We start from the raw sequence: 17,847 nt of genomic DNA, 5'->3' as shown, positions 1-17,847 counted from the left end.
TTTTTTTCTTTCATTCTCTCATGCCTTCTTTATAACTCTCTGGTTGTTTTATGACATTTTCACTGCAAGCACACATGCGGTCTTCTGTCACGCTTTCAGACACACACACAAACACACTGTCACACACATACACAAACTCCTTGTCACACACATCCTTGCTGCTCCAGTGCACCCTTCATCCCTGCACCAGTGCATTGTGGGACAGAGGCCATTGTCGTCATGGTGACAGTTATGTAACCCCCCCTCTCTTTCCCTCTCTCTCCTCCGGTCTGTTTGGTTTATATAGAAGTCACTGTGAAATTCCTCCTCCGTTATGATGTAGAGGAGGCCTGTCTCTATGTGACACACCCTCCACTGTAGCCTGCATGCCTGTCTCTATGTGACACACCCTCCACTGTAGCCTGCATGCCTCTCTCTATGTGACACACCCTCCACTGTAGCCTGCATGCCTGTCTCTATGTGACACACCCTCCACTGTAGCCTGCATGCCTGTCTCTATGTGACACACCCTCCACTGTAGCCTGCATGCCTGTCTCTGTGACACACCCTCCACTGTAGCCTGCATGCCTGTCTCTATGTGACACACCCTCCACTGTAGCCTCCATGCCTGTCTCTATGTGACACACCCTCCACTGTAGCCTGCAGGCCTGTATTCTCTATTCTCTTATGCCGCTTTTCCACAGTCTGCATGGTACTACCTACTCAACTCGGTAGTACCCTCCCCGCCTCATAGCGAGGGCGCTGTGACGCCATCTTCAACGCGACACACACAGAAAATAGAGGATTTCGAAGCTAGCTATGAAGCTATGAAACCAGTGCGTTATTAGCTCATTTACGCTAGCCGCAATGCTAAGGGTTAGAACGCGAGGCTACTATTTTTTGGAACCAGTTCATCCGCCTCGTCGCCTACATATTCCATTGCCGTTTCTGAATAAAACACGTAGGGCTAACGTTTAAATTCTCTAAACTCTCTCACGCTCTCTATCCTCTTTCCCCGTTTCCTCCAAACGATAACAAACATGTGCGCTGCCTGTGGCACCGCCTCTCTGTGTACGCGAGGGTTTGTGTAAAACATCACGATGTCCACGATACATTTAAAAAAGTGTATCGGTGAAGTGTACCCGATGTTTATTTAATATCGTCATATCGCCCACCCCTCCTATACTGTAGTCTACAGACTGTGTTTTAGCCATGCCACCGTCACGTGAGACATGTGAGAATAACCAGATCAGCATTACTTATGTGTCAAGGTACAGCTGAATCAAGAGATGCAGCTCAGTGTTTCAGAAAACCTGGGGTATACTGCCCTCTGCTGGAGAGGTCACGACATTAAGAATGCAATTCGTGGGACATTTCTATTTTGTTTGTGCCTCACCCATGAATGCAGAGTTGTAGTTTAGGTGTCCCCAGTGAGAATCAAACACCTAACCCTGGCAGTGTGAGAACTGGAACTCTGGACCCTATCATACTCTCTAGTGATTGGCTTACACTTTCACATTTCAAATTCAGACAATTTTATTGTCACAGCTTTTTTAAATGTACATTAATAAAAACAATGTACCAGTACATTCAGAAAAACGTGAGATACAATACAAGGCGTATTCCAACCATTTCACCTCCGTCTATAATTGTTTTGATTGATTTGAATAATTTAATTGATTGACTTTTGTGTTTTTATATTGTGTTTGTATTATGTACTGCAGTGTTTCCCAACCGGGGGTACGCGTACCCCTAGGGGTACGTGGGTGGCCCCCAGGGGGTACATGAAAAGATAAAAAAATAAAATAAATTAACAAGTTCAAAGGAAAGAGACATTCACATCAGCATTTCATATTAATTCCCACAGTGGCATAAAAAAAGTGTCTTTTCAGTATATAGATTGGCCGTCAGTATAGTCATATACTGTGTAGCCTGCCTGCTTGCAGTTGTGATTTTTAGAGATTAATCATCGTTTAATAATATGTGTGGCAAACAAGGTATGTTTATCTCCGTTATATTAGTGAGAAATAATAATAATAATAATAATAATAATGCAACCATGGCCCAAAAAGCTAGTACTCCTGGACATTCCCACATCATGTTCCTATGACTTTTTGCGGACATAAAGCACATGGGGGACTTTGTAAAATTTTGATTTTGACAGTTTCCTGGGTGACAGAAAAAATCAGTTTCTAATGAGTTAATTGATTATTATAATTACGAGAGGTTAACGGAATATTATCCCATACATTCTGCCAATTTATGCAGGCGTTGTAATCCTTTAAATCTATGTTCCAGACAGTGGTATTACCTGTAGTTCTGTTTAGTTTTCCTTGTATTTTATTATATAACCCAGAAACAAAACCATTTTAACATTTATGCCACTCACTATAATCATTAAAGGATGAACTGGTAAAGGCTGATTCCATGGGACACCATAAGTGTGCATTGCAGTGTGCAACTGTAAATAAAAAAAGAAGGATGTACTAGGGACATTATAGATTTGTTTGAGCTCTTGAAAGGATCTGAGACCGTATTCACTGTATATGTCAGATAGTTTGTGAATACCTTGTCTTTGCCAATTGGGAAATGTAGCTGGTTTCCCTCCCAACAGTAAGAAGTTGTTATCAAAAATAGGGGTATCTAGGTGCCATTTTGTGTCCCACTGTCCCATTTCGGCAATATATTTCCAAACGTAAATTGAATGTGCTATAATTGGGCCGAATTTAGTACGGCAAAAGCTTTGGGATAGACCAGAAAAGAGGATATATTTGAGTGTATATGGAGATACAATGTGCTTCTCCATATTCACCCATGGTATGTCAGAATCATTATTGAACCATCTTAGCAACGGCCTGAGCATAAAAGAGAAATAGTACTGTTCGAAATTATGAACCGATAGCCCTCCTGCTTTCCTACTGTAAAAAAAAAAGAAAAAAATTTATGTACAGGAAAACTGTACCCAAATAAAGAATAATGCATGCCAAAATTGGGGGAATTCAAATTAAGTTATAATTTGATGGATATAATATTATTATTGGCTATACTTCTTCTATCGCGCAACATTCAGCTTCCCACCGGACTGGCAGGTGTTACACCGAGCATCATCATTGTAGTGTAGCTAGTTAGCAAAATATCAAGCCTCTTTCAAAATGTCTGTTAACATTATGGATCAATGGCTATGTTGAGCTGGTTCATCCAGCAACAACAGCACAGGTGATACTGCTGAATCAGGAGAACCCATTCAGAACAAAAAGAAAATGGAGAAAGTGAAGAATCGTCAGTTTGGTGAACATTATGTGCTCTCTGGATTTACTGTCACAACTACAGAGCAACCACAACAGCCAATGTGTTTCGAATAATAGCATGAAACCATCCCATTTACATCTTTTTATATTCAGATCTAATTGTATTGCCTATATTTATGTCTTTCTGCTATTACCCTGCCCATACCTATACCTCCCCTCCCCCATGCTGCTATGACACCCACATTTACCCAATGGGATCAATAAAGGAATATTTCATCCGATTGTATCATATCGCATCGTATGTCATCTTATCTTATGTTATCTTAGTTTTTTGAGTCTTCAGTGCTTTGTTAACTTAATGTTACAATGGGAATGAGGTGATGATGTCAGACCTCAGAACTAAAACTTTACTTCAATAAACTGCCAACCTGTGTGACCATGTGACTTTATCCAGGTCATCCACTCACTCACTCACACACACACGGTCTGCCACAATATATAGACTATTAATTATATCCTGGGGATCACCACGATTGATTGCGTAGTAGGGGGTACTTTAGGTTGGCTTGAAATCCTTTGGGGGTACAGTACTCAAAAAAGGTTGGGAACCACTGCTGTATTGTTCCTCTCAACGTCATTGTAAATGAGTCTACTCTCAATGATCTTTGGAGATTAAATAAAGATTTAATTGAACTGAATTGACTTAGTGCTTTGCTCGACCCACTGAGCTACAAACAACCACAGTTAATGGTGTTACAGTTTGATTAATGTGTCTCTCTCTCTCATCTCCATCTCTGTCTGTATCTCTCTCTGACTATCTGTCTGTGTCTCTGACTCTCTGTCTCTTTCTCTGTCTCTTTCGCTCTGTCTCTCTCTGTCTCTTTCTCTCTGTATCTCTGTCTCTCTCTGACTGTCTCTCTCCTCTCTCTGTCTCTCTGTCTCTGTATCTCTCTGACTCTCCTCTCTTTCTCTCTGTCTATCTCTGACTATCTCCTCTCTCTGACTATCTCTCTCCTCTGACTATCTCTCTCCTCTCTCTGACTATCTCTCTCCTCTCTCTGTCTCTTTCTCTCTGTCTATCTCTGTGTCTTTCTCTGTCTCTCTCTGACTGTCTCTCTCTGACTCTCCTCTGTCTCTTTCTCTCTGTCTATATCTGTGTCTCTCTCTGACTATCTCTCTCCTCTCTGACTATCTCTCTCCTCTCTCTGACTATCTCTCTCATCTCTCTCTCTCTCTGTATCTCTCTGACTCTCCTCTCTCTCTCGGTCTCTTTCTCTCTGTCTATCTCTGTGTATCTCTCTGACCCTCTCCTCTCTCTGACTATCTCTCTGTCTCTCTGTATCTCTGACTCTCCTGTCTCTTTCTCTCGGTCTCTCTCTCTGTCTGTCTCTCTGACTATCCCTCTCTCTCTCTGTCTCTCTCTCTGTGTCTGTCTCTCTGACTATATATCTCTCCTCCCTCTGTGTCTCTCTCTCTCTCCTCTCTGTCTCTCTCCAGTACCATCACAGCGTGGGGTAAGGACCATGAGAAGGATGCATTTGAGCACATAGTGAAGCAGTTCCCCAACGTGCCGGTGTCTATAGTGAGCGACAGCTATGACATCTACAACGCCTGTGAGAAGATCTGGGGAGAGGACCTCCGGAGTCTCATCGAGAGCCGCCCCGCCAGCGCCCCGCTCGTCGTCCGCCCCGACTCCGGAAACCCCCTTGATACAGTTCTGAAGGTAACCTGCTGCCGGCGTGCTCTTGAGCAACTCTGGTTTTGTAGCTATTAATGTATTACATAACATGACCTTGTTCGCTTCGCCGCCACATTTGGTGGAGTTTGATGCAGTGAGGGAAGTGTGCGTTCTAGGGGTGTAACGGTACACCAAGACCACGGTACGGTACGCACCTCGGTTTTGAAGTCGAGGTTCGGTACGGGTTTTCGGTACAGTCGGGGAATGTTTGGCTTTCCATGTTCCACTCGGGGGTGATGTAGTGTGCAGTAACTAATTGTACTTGTAGGGCGGTCAACGAATATTCTATATTGAAATTAATAATCGACTTGTATAATTGTATAAATAATAATAATTATTATTATATTAGATTGTGAAAAAAAACAGCCCCCGGTGGGAGGTCGTTAGTCGTTAACATACCGTTGCATTCTGCAATCTGTTAAATATTGATTGATTGATTGATTGATTGTTATTAACAGATTGCAGGATGGGTACAGTACAGCTCAATACACACAATTGTTAAGGGGATGCAGACCAGAGAAAGACTTTCGTCTTGTTTACATCAGGGTCCCCCATTTTCAATTCATCATAACATATATGACACACATGACATACAGATAGACAGTACTGCTACATCTATACATTTATGACATACAAGATTTACAAATACAGTATTGTTTGTGATACAATAAGAGTCTAAAAAAGAGAGTATATACATTTGACGAAGAAACTACATTGGAGGAGGTTGGGTAGGTTGGGTGGCGGGGGGGGGGGGGGGGACGGTGGTGGGGGGGTTGGGGTAACTGTACATTGGATTATCGACAAAACCGAAACAAGTAGGCTCCCTTAAAACGCTAACGCTATTAAAAAAAATACAGTGGAGGTTAAAATAAGAATATGACTTGGCCTGAAAAAGAAGTTCAGTCAGGAGATTTTTTTTGCTTTAATCCCTGGGCTGACCCCTATTAGTCGATTAGTCGACTAATCGGTCGAAAGGAGCTGTAGTCGACTGCCAACCTCTTAGTCAAATCCATTTTTTTTTTAAATTTTGTATCATTCTTTCCAAAAGAAAAGAGCCCTAGAAGCGTGGCTAACGCTAATGGCACACATACCAGAGGCTAACTGCCTAAGAAAACAGGCACAGAGGCACTGAAAGAGGATTTCACCTGTCTCTAATGAACACACTAGACTAGACAAATATCAAGATGTATCCATCAGTAGACCAATTGCATGCTTTTGCAGAGGACAAGAATCCTTCAGTCGACTCCTTCAGACATTAAGCACCCACCACACAGCCCAAATGGAATGAAAAAATATATATATATATATATATATTTTTTATGATTTATTTTTTTGTCGACTAACAGCAAATTTTGGCCAATCATAGTCGACTATCCAAATCCTTAGTCGGGGACAGCCCTACTGCGTTCACTTCAATGTTAAACACTTCAGTAGAAAAATACCACTTCAATAACCACAATAGTCAAAACAACAGTCAGAATACACTAGCAGAGTTAAAACTACAGTCAGAATACACTAGCATAGTTAAAACAACAGCCATAATACACTAACAGAGTTAAAACTACAGTCAGAATACACTAGCAGAGTTAAAACTACCAGAATACACTAGCAGAGTTAAAACTACAGTCAGAATACACTAGCACAGTTAAAACAATAGCCAGAATACACTAGCAGAGTTACAAGCTCATGATCATCTGACTCCGTTTTTCACCACCATAGTTTTCTTGTTTTGAAATACATTGAAGTACATTAGTCATCAGCTCATTGAAATGCCTTCATAGCGATCAAAGTGAAAATCGTTAATTGTGATTTAGATATATTTATATGAGGGTTAACCCTTTCCTCTGTTTGCTATCTGTCTCTTCTCTCCTTCTCCCACCTCCTCTCCTCCTCTCTCTCCCTCCTCTCTTCTTCCTCCTCTTTTTTCTCCCACCTCCTCTCCTCCTTCCTACCTCCTTTCTCTTCTTCCTCCTCCTCTTCCCTCATCTCTCTTCTCCCTCCTCCTCTTCCCTCCTCTCTCATCTCTTTCCTCTCAGGTGTTGGAGATCCTTGGTAAGAAGTTCATTCCAACAGAGAACTCTAAGGGTTACAAGGTTCTCCCTCCTTATATCAGAGTCATACAGGGAGACGGAGTGGACATCAACACACTGCAAGAGGTACACACACACACACACACGCATGCACACATACATACACACACTCTTTCTGCTTCCCTATTTTTTCAACAAGCTAACGATTTATAGTTATAAGGTCATGATAAAGTTGAAACCATTTCACCAAGACTGAAAACTGAAGAAATAAAAGATTTTTGGAATTTGTGACAAAAAATTGTATCATAGAAGATTATTTTCAACTTGTTTGCTCACCACACACTCGTTGATTTATTTTATTCTATCTCAAACATAAAACACAATAGCAAGAAAACACTGCAGATTTTCACTCAAATATAGATTACACACAGACACACACACTCACCTATTGCTCACGTGTGTGTTTCTCTCCCTTTAGATCGTGGAGGGGATGAAGCAACACAAGTGGTCCATTGAGAACATCGCCTTCGGCTCCGGAGGGGCCCTGCTCCAGAAACTGACCCGAGATCTGCTAAACTGCTCCTTCAAATGCAGCTATGTGGTCACCAACGGACTGGGGGTGAGGGCACAAAGATGGACGGATACACACACACACACAGAGACACACAAGTGATTATAATAATACATGCTGAAAATATACACTTTTGACTGCTGTTTTGATAGGGTTAGGGTCTTTACTCTTGGCTACATGTTTTGATAGGGTTAGGGTCTTTACTCTTGGCTACATTTGAAAAAGAAACGCAACATTACTTAATACGGACTGTATTGATCTATTTATGACGTCAAATAAATCTCGGCTTGGTACAGAATATTTTAGTATGTATATGATTTAGGCTTGTTTACACTCTAATCGCAAATTAACAGAAAACTGAAATCTAAAGCGAAAATAGGGTGGCATGGTGTGGTGCACGGTTTCCTCACTGCAACAAGGTCTGAACCCCAGCAAGAAGTCTTTTCTGTGTGGAGTTTGCATGTTCCCGTGGGTTTCCTCACAGTTTGAACAGTAATACTGTTAACATTTGAATTATTGTTAAAACCACGATTTGATTCCAGTGCTTTGAAAGACTCACGGTAAATACTGTCCAGACTGTCCCAGCGTCAACCAAAGACGTTTACAACTGTCCCAGACGTGCAGGTGCAGCATGCCACATGGGTTTGTTTAACAATACCGCGATAATACTGATAACATGATAATTTTGGTCACTATACTCGTGATGTGAAATGTTCACACCATTACATCACTCAATACAGACTGCTGACAGGGCCCTTGACCAAGGTACCGGCATTACAGTTGGAAGTGTTTCCCTGGGTGCCAGACTGTGGCTGCCCACGTCTCTTAAGTAGTTAAGATGGTAGTGAAAGGTTAACCTTCTGTAATGTGGTAGTGAAAGGGTTAAGTAGTTAGAATGGGTTAAATGCAGAGAGGACACATTAGTAAAGTTTAACTTAACTTAATGTTTCTTGTCCCAGGTGAATGTGTTTAAGGACCCGGTGGCCGACCCTAACAAGAGGTCAAAGAAAGGTCGTCTCTCTCTCCACCGAACGCAGAGTGGAGACTTTGTTACTCTGGAGGAGGGCAAGGGAGACCTCGAGGGTTATGGAGAGGTGAGAGACACATACTCATATATATATATATATATATACACACACACCTATAATTTTTTTTTTAAAGATTGTGAGGAAATATCATGGCTTCACGATTATTATACTTTTCTTTTTGTTATATATACTGTATATAACGTTTGGCTACTTAAAATCATTGAACATACTTTGAAGGAGAGCGGGAGACGGAGGGAGCGAGGGCTCAGCCCCTCCCATTCCTCACTGTTCGAGCTGGAGCAAACTATCCCTGCCACTCAAATGAAAACATAAACTAACATACACACATAAACATGTGCATACACTTACACAGGTCCTCATACACTCATGCACACAGACACAGGCACACAAACACATAGACACATGTACACACACACACACATGCACAAATAGTTTTCCTCTGAGGTAACCTATGGGTAATTATTTAACACAGGCACGCATTCACACACAGCCAAATCATTTCCCAGAGGTAAATGAAAGTAAATTTCACGCACACGCACATGGATTTCCTCTGAGGTAAAATAAGGTTAATTAATTTATCATGTCGCCATCATCACTCTCTCTCTCTTTCCTTCTCTCCCTTTCTGTCTCTTCCTTTTCTCTTTCTCTCTCATCCTGCCCTCCTCTCACTCCCTATCTCCTCCCCCTCCTTCGCTCACTCGTGCTTTCTACCCTCTCTCCTCTATCTCTTTCTCCCCCCTCTCCTCTCTCTCTCTCCTCTATATCTCTCTCCCCTCTATCTCTTTCTTTCTCCTCTCTCTCTCTCTCTCTCCAGGACCTATTGCACACAGTGTTTCAGAATGGGATGATCATTAAGACGTACACGTTCGATGATGTCAGAGACAATGCCAAGCTGAAGGACAGCGAGCTGGAGGAGCTTCTCCACTAAACCCCCTCCCCCCCCCCCCCCCCCCCGACCTCAGCCTCCGACCACACCACACCCAATCGGAGGTAGAGTGCACTGCTAATAATTCCCCCCGAAAGACACCCTACCCCACCCCACCCCCTCTTTACCCTGAGCCCCTCCAGTCCCAAAGCACTGTTCCGTCTCCCAGTGGAGAGAAGGAGAAAACCCCACCCTCCTCCCCCACACCTGAACGGAGAGATCACCTGGAAGAAGGAAAATGGAGAGAGAGAGAGAAACACGTGTGAAAAAATAAACGGGAGTGTTGGATGAGAAGAGGGCGAGAGAGGGAGAGATACTGTAAAACAGACCGTTTTAGATGAGAAGAGGAGAGAGAGGTTACTGTTAGGGCTGCACGATTTTGGGAAATAATCTAATTGCTGACAGATATTGCGATTAAATTTGCGATTATAATTTTTAACAGCCCCACATAGGTTTATTGTTAAATGCGGCTTGCATCTGGCCTACGCGGTGGGTCTTTTCGGGACACCGAGCCTGAACATTTTTCTTTTTACCTGGGAATCGATACCGGTACCCAACGGTACCTTTTTTTCTGTACTTTACTCTCCCTCTCTGAAGTCTAAACTTCACAACACACAATCTAAAACCCCTTACCTCCCTCTCCCAAACCGATCTTGTATCTCAATGGGACTTCCTGGTTAAATAATAAAAAAAATGTAAGTTTAAAATGTGATTATTATAATTTTTTGGCTATTTGATAATTGCATCATTCCAAAAATCGCGATTTCGATTTAGAATCGATTAATCGTGCAGCCCTAGTTACTGTATATGACAGACAAAGCGAACATGAGAGAGAGTTAGAGTTTAAGCCACACCCCCACCAATGACCACGCCCCCTTGTTTTGTGTACAAGAGCTGTTTAAAAAAGAAGAGAACCTGTCTGAATCTACTTGGCTTTGTCTTTTCATGTGAAGGAATGATTACGGTATATGTACCGGTGCATCGATTACATGTATGGGTTAAAATACTCGTCCTCTCTCTGAGTGAAGGTCACAGAAGGTGAAATAATACTATTGATCTATTGATCATGTTAGGAACTTAATTGAAGGATGCCGTGTGGTTTAGATTGACGCTTAAACATCTTGAAGATTTGACTGCAGTCACTGCACAAAATCACATTCTTAGTATAAACGAGTCCTGCAGTTTAGGCACTCAAGACTTCTCTTTTGTCGGCAAGAAATAGTTTTGTGCATATATATATATATACTATATATATTTGATCATCTACATGACAACTTGTTGGCTGTTTCACAGAGCATTCACAGCTAAAAAGACCCAATCTGTAGTCCAAATGTAAACGGAATGGTGGCCCCAACACTGGAAGGACACTCTACACTAGATGTGATCCTGTGTTCAAACGACTCCCTGAGTGACTCAAAAGACCCTCACTGATCCAGAACAACTTGGAATTAGGGGCCATTTTCCAAGTAATTTTTTTTTTTTTACATATAATAACTTTATTTTATGTAAATTATAATTTATGTATATACCAGGAATGTGTCCTCTGTATTTAACCCATACTAACTACTTAGGAGGCAGTGGGCAGCCACAGCCCAGCTGGTCAGGGACAACGGCAGGAGTCTGTACCTAATGTCTTTATTGTATGGCATTGGCAACAAAGGTGATTCACAAAGAGAAATTGCACAATATGGAACCTCCCTTTTTTTTAAGTTCTGATGTTCTAAAATGTGTTTTTAAAGTGCATTTTGAAGTTCTAAAACGTGTTTTAAGATGTATTCTGAAGTTCTATAAAACGTATTTTAAAGAGGCATTCGGAAGTTCTAAAACATATTTTAAAGTGTATTAGGAAGTTCTAAGAGGTTTATTCGCACTGACGTTATGTAAAGCATGACACTAAATTACCCCTGGATTTGAAGCAACAAGAAGAGTGTCATCTTCCATCTCTTAACACTTTCTTCGCCAGGCTTACGTAAAAAAAAAACGCTGAAACTCACCGTAGCTTCCTCGTAGCGTTGGGCGATGAGCGTGGAGCAAAAATATTCCTATTATGGGATGTTGAAATATGCGATCCATCTCCAGGTTGTATAATAGTATATACGTCCAAATCATGTTGTTTATCGAGTTATTGGTAACGGATTGCTATCCATTGTGTCTAGCTCGAGTCCCGGGACTATTAGCGAGTGATCGGACCGAATTGGAATGAGCACCAGCTTCCGTTTCCGGTTTCCAGTTTGGGCGATCCGCCGATCGGCCACCAGATGGCGCTCTTGAACCGTTGGAGAGTTGAGAGGGGATCAACAGTAGATCTCAAGTCTCCGCGGGAGAAATATGATTGCGATCACAGGTTTTTGAAATATTGATCTCAATGACGTGTTACGGCGTCATTGGCAGAATTAGCATGGCGGGGAATGACGAGTTTAGGTGTCCTTGGCGGGGAAAGTGTTAAGTGCTCTTCGTCACCCAATGGATTCAAGAAAATCTCTTGGGAGAAAAACTTTTTTCAATGAATCTGCAAATTCCAGATTGGGGCTTTTGAGGCGATCGAATGCTCTTGAGCGGTGGACCCTGGCGTATTAAGACCAAGATTTGATATACTGTACAAACCCAATCGCAGCTTAGTCTTCGCAGGAGGGGAGACGATCTGTGTGTAACGTGTGTTTTATGGAAGATAAAAGATCTCACGAGGCTCCTCGACTGAAATGTACATGTTAAATGTTGACGTATGTGTGCGCGTGTCTCTGTGTATATGTGTGTGTGTACTGACTGTTTTTCTTCGAAAGGACTATTTAGTAAATCATTTTGCAGATCAGGGGGGTTGTGGGGGGCGGGGGTAGGTGGTGGTCAGAAAGCACTTTTTTTTTTACTTTGGCCTTTGTTCTAAAAGGTGAACATCGTGACATCGCGTTAAAAGCACGGTGACTTTCAATGGAGGTTCTGGCCAATCTTTTTCAATGGAAGTCCATTGCTAGGGGAACAGCTCAGGCCCCAAGTTTATTTCCTATCGGCTGTTGATGTCAGTGAACGCTGCAACAGGAAATACACTTGGGCCCATTTAGAATGTTTAGGTTTGTCGAGTTTGAATTGGTCTGTAAAGTTGAATCGAGACTTGTACGCTGGAATGGGACCTGTGTTGTAAAAATGACCATTTTGTCCAACTAGAGTTGTGGTCCCTGTCTTTAAATGGAATTTAAAGCACTGATCTGAACAGAATCCTGATGGATCTTTCTGATCTGAACAGAATCCTGATAGATCTTCCTGATCTGAACCCTGATAGATCTTCCTGATCTGAACAGAACCCTGATAGATCTTCCTGATCTGAACAGAACCCTGATGGATCTTCCTGATCTGAACAGAACCCTGATAGATCTTCCTGATCTGAACAGAACCCTGATAGATCTTCCTGATCTGAACAGAACCCTAATAGATCTTCCTGATCTGAACTCTGATAGATCTTCCTGATCTGAACAGAATCCTGATAGATCTTCCTGATCTGAACAGAATCCTGATAGATCTTTCTGATCTGAACAGAATCTTGATAGATCTTCCATCTGCATTTGTATTTTAACATCAGGCAAGGTGTAATGGCAATAGTAATAGTATTACACCTTAAAATGCCTCTGCATTTACTGTAAGTGATGAATGAAGTGTTCCCGTTCCCCTCTAGAACATTTCTCGACTGTCACCCTGCTATTACCACGTTTGCGCCACATCGCTGAATCGGCCGTTTAAGAGTTTAGAGTGTTTTCCAGACCTGGGCAGGAAGGAGGAGGAGTCAGGAGGAATCGGACATGTACAGGTTCCACCAGGACCAAGGATACTGTAGTTTGGCCCAGGTTGAAATATGGGCGCCGTATTGGTTCTACCTCTTTGGAAGTAATAATGGTTTTAGAATTACAATGTTGTGCAGAGCCAACATTGCTGCAATGGCCAAACTAAGTTTGCAAGTGGTTCTTGGTACACACACACTCAGTCAATGTTTTCAAACGTAAATAGGAGGGGAGTACTGCTGTGCAGACATCCTACTGTCAGATCCCTGTGATCCTAATTCCTTCCTAGTGTCTTATTCAGAACAGTTTGTCTCCCATGTGAAATTTGTCAGTGGAAACGGTGTGATTTAAGGGACATCCTTGTCCAACACCACGCTAACCAAACATGGCCCGGCCACATTGGTAGTCAAGATAACCGTGTTACTGAGACATTGTACGCTTTTATTTTGTATTTTATTTCCTCTTTTCATCTCTTGTTTTTTTCTTTCTTTCTTTTTTTTCTTTTTTTTAACTGGAATGTCACTGATTTATTTGTGTAAAAAGTATTTGTTTATCCATCGAGTTTTCTTTCATTTGGGAGAACAATGCAGTTGGACACTGGTTTTCTCTTTCGTTTTCGACCATAGGGTGAATTTTATTAGTTTTGGTTTTGCCATTTTGATACCGTCTCGGTTTGTACCTCTGAAAATTATAATTTTCTATGACAAAGGTGGGGGGTGGGGGTGCCATAATTATTGCAGTAAATATCCTTATTTATGAAATTATGTGGCCAAGCTGCCTTCTCACTTGTACCTAACAACTTACTGGGCTGAACGGGAAGATGGCAGGTTAGGGAGAACTAGATAATAATAATAATATTATGTTTGTTTTAAATTACCATTTTGTACCAACAGGAAACTATCCAAACTGCTCAGTTGAACTTGCAGTATGACTGTTTTTGTGATTGTGTAAGGCTTTCATCTTCCGTGTGTGTATTCCTGTGTGAACGCAGTGTTGAATGAAAAAAATGCTTATGTGAATACTCTTCTTTTTTTTTTTGGGTTTGTTTTAATTTTACTGTATGTATATGTTGGTTGTCCTAAAAATCTTCCCACACAACTTCTGTGATATTTTAACTAACATTGCTGTTGCTATATTGTCAACGACACATTGATTAAAAATATACCACCCAATCCATCTGAAATGTTGCATTTATTTATAAATTAAATCGGTTTATTTTCTTTATTCATTTTCTATAGTTTGTAATAAAAAATAGACAATTAAACATAATTACCCACAACATTCATCTAGTAAATTGCCCTACTGTAAGTCTGGGCCTGGTTTCCCAGAGCCTTTATACCAGCCGCGGCCCTCGGAAATATTTCTGGCGGCCTGCAGTGAGTTGTTAATGGAACACGCCAACATTTGGGGAAATTAGCTTATCGTCTTCTCCAGAGAGAGATGGATACCAGTTTCCTCTCTGTGCATTCAGTAGAAAGCTATTTGGCTGCATGTTAGCCTAGCTTAGCACAATGAATGGAAGCAGGCATGACCGGTTAGCCTAGGCATTGTCCAACACCTCTCCCGAAGGCTAACCGGTAATGTCTGCTTCCATTTATTGTGCTGTGCTAGGCTAACATGTTTCTACTGAACGCACAGAGAGGAAACTGGTATCTATTCTATTGGCCCTCTCTGGAGAGTGTTGGCATGTTCTTTTAAGGGGAAATGCATGTTATATATTTGGTCCAGTTCCAATACAGTTTTAACTCAAACTGCAACATCACACAGTACTTTGCTTTTAAGAAGGTAAAACTGCCACCTGGACTAAGCTGTCAAGTTAGGAATGACAGCTTGTTGAAAGCTTGCTAGGCTGCTGCTCATGGCAACTATTATAGCAGGGGTAGGCAACAGGGGCGTATCTAGACCCAGCACTTCAGTAGGGCACAGAAGGGCACCAAAAATTTGGCCGGTTTTGGCCGGTTTGTGGGCGAAAATGGGTGGATTTTGTAACTATTTTTTTTTAACTTTATTTCGGTTTTAGGGTTAGGTTAGGGTTATGTTATTTAATTATTTTGGGGAGCCAGCCCCCCAAACTCCTGAAATGCATAGAAATCTATGAAATAAATAAAACAATCTGACATTTATATTAAAAAGAGCTAGCCACCCAAACCCCTAAAATACATAGAAATCTATGCATTTTGGAACAGTTACTATATATAGTCAAGAAAGCATTTAGTCATACTTAAAGTTTAAAGTGCTTTACTTGCATTGAACATGGCATTGAACATTGAACATTGAGGAGACATCATTAGAAAGCACAATGTATGTTTCCATAGTTACGCAGATGACACACAATTGTACATCTCCGCTGAACCAAATGATCACACAGCTATAAACTCCATTTCCGCCTGTCTCTTAGCAATAAACAAATGGATGACGAACAACTTCCTAAAATTAAATGAGGGCAAAACTGAAATCCTACTAGTCGGTCCTATAACAAAAAGAGAAATGTTACAGAGCAATATGGGGCAACTTACTCCTTGGATCAAACCCGAAGTTACAAGTAAGTAACCTACACTGGCTTCTGGTAACATTTAGAATTGATTTCAAGGTCCTCCTCCTTATATACAAAGTATAAACATTGCGATCATCTACTACTGGTCTATTGAAGGTTCCAAGCCACAGTCTAAAGAAAATCAGGGATGCAGCCTTTGCTAACTATGCACCAAAGTTATGGAACACACTACCTATGGACATTAGGGAAGCTAGATCTCTTAATATTTTCAGAAATAAGCTAAAAATTTACCTCTTCACCATAGCCTTCTAATACACCCCGCTGTTGATTGTACTGTAGCACTGGTGTGCAAACCAGTCAACTTACAAAAAAGAGCCTGTTGGAGGATTTCAACAAGATAAATGCAGTGCAAAATATTTCACTATACTATAAAATATTATAATAATTATTTGATCATGTTAAATGATCATTTGATCATGTTAAAAAAGGGAAAATAAAAAACATTTGTAAAAAAAAATGTATCAGTGGGGCACAGATGATCATCAGTAGGGCACGTGCCCTACTGATAGTGGTCTAAATACGCCGATGGTAGGCAACCCTAGGCACGCGTGCCTGAATAGGCAGTAAAAAATATTATATATATATTTTTTTTTTTTTTGCTTTGAAATAATATAGTGAAATATTTTGCACTGTTGTCGCATTTATCTTGTTGAAATCCTCCCACAGGTTCTTTTTACTACCACATATTTAATTGAGACCCTTTATTTGTTTATTATTTCAATTTAGCTGGAAATACATTGCTACATCATTCAGTAACATTTGCAGAGCCTTATAACAAAAACATTATTACGGTCACCATTGTGACCAGTGGGATTAATCAACAAATTGTATTATTTATTTTTCTATTTCATTGAACATTGCACATGTTAAAAGCCATTTTTTTTACTCAAAATGTGAGTATTACCAAGTCAACTTGTGTTCTTAAAACAATGACAATAAACATAGTTTTATTAGGTTGAAATAATGTGATTGTGTACTTATTTTTCTGTTAACTTATTATGGATTGAAAACTGAACCTTAATGCACAGTAACTGAACTCAATATTTGTAAGTTCTGGTAACTTATAATTTTTTTACAGTGTAGTCTTGCGATCAATCAAAACTTATTTACACGATATACCTCACATTCACCCTCCATTCACATCCTGGTGTTCTCCATTAGGCCTGTAGGTGGAGCTATGACAGCACACGTACAGTACACACACCCATGTTGTGTGATGTGTCCAAAAATGAATGGGCAAATGTGAGTGAAATGGTCGCACTGTATGCAGCTGTTTGTCTGCATTGCATCCCCCCTCCCCCCAACTCAGATTTAGGGTTGATACAACCATCATAATAATATTGTTAATAATAACAATAATGATGTAATAATGTAAAAATGATCAATGATTATGAGAAAAAAATGTACGATGCATGGAATATTGTTGAGGCACACTAGTTACAACTATATTTCAAACAGGCACTCTATGTCAAAAAGGTTGCTGACCCCTGTATTATAGGCATCTCGCCAGTCGTTATTTAAAATCGACTTCTTGTTTTTTTATTTGTATTGGTTTCACATTTGTAATACATGTAATGGGGTGTGGTTTGGGATTTGGAGTGAGCTCTTGTTCAGTGGCGTTGCGCAATATGTCGGGGCCCCCCGCAGGTCAGACCATGAGGCCCCGCCCACTCCCCTAAATCAATAATAATGTGAGAAATGTTTTTCGCCGCTTGGGAGCAAATTCGAGACACATATTCGGTTGCAAAAACGTGTCCCACGGTCTCCTCTATGGCCGTGAATATTTTCACGCGGATCGGAATCACGGCGCGCCCGTGGGACACTTTTCCGTTTTGGCGAGTTTATTCCACGCTTTCGGCTTTCCTTTTCTAAGCATTTTCGGGGCTACATGTGAATGAGTAAAAGTTGCGGGACACCCAGATGTACCCACGGTAGAAAGCTCGCGTGGAGCCCATAATAGGCTCACTTAATACAGCGTTTTTAAAA

At 41.1% G+C, this 17,847-nt stretch overlaps 1 protein-coding gene across 1 annotated transcript in view; it reads left to right on the top strand.

Moving 5' to 3' along the window:
* The window catches only part of nampt1 (nicotinamide phosphoribosyltransferase 1), a 66,958-nt gene extending 52,485 nt beyond the window's left edge, over positions 1 to 14,473 (top strand). Inside the window, exons 7-11 of the mRNA XM_084331157.1 lie at positions 4,725 to 4,950; positions 7,002 to 7,121; positions 7,474 to 7,614; positions 8,526 to 8,660; positions 9,430 to 14,473. Coding sequence (XP_084187283.1) covers positions 4,725 to 4,950; positions 7,002 to 7,121; positions 7,474 to 7,614; positions 8,526 to 8,660; positions 9,430 to 9,543 — 736 coding nt within the window. The 3' untranslated portion in view covers positions 9,544 to 14,473. The remainder of the gene's footprint in view (positions 1 to 4,724; positions 4,951 to 7,001; positions 7,122 to 7,473; positions 7,615 to 8,525; positions 8,661 to 9,429) is intronic.
* The last annotated feature ends 3,374 nt before the right edge of the window (positions 14,474 to 17,847 follow it).

The sequence above is a fragment of the Notolepis coatsorum genome (assembly GCF_963971535.1).
Source record: "Notolepis coatsorum genome assembly, chromosome: 15".
In the NCBI taxonomy this organism is placed as follows: Eukaryota; Metazoa; Chordata; class Actinopteri; order Aulopiformes; family Paralepididae; genus Notolepis; species Notolepis coatsorum.
Note: the sequence above shows the minus strand (reverse complement) of the source record. Positions and strands in the feature narration are given on the sequence as shown.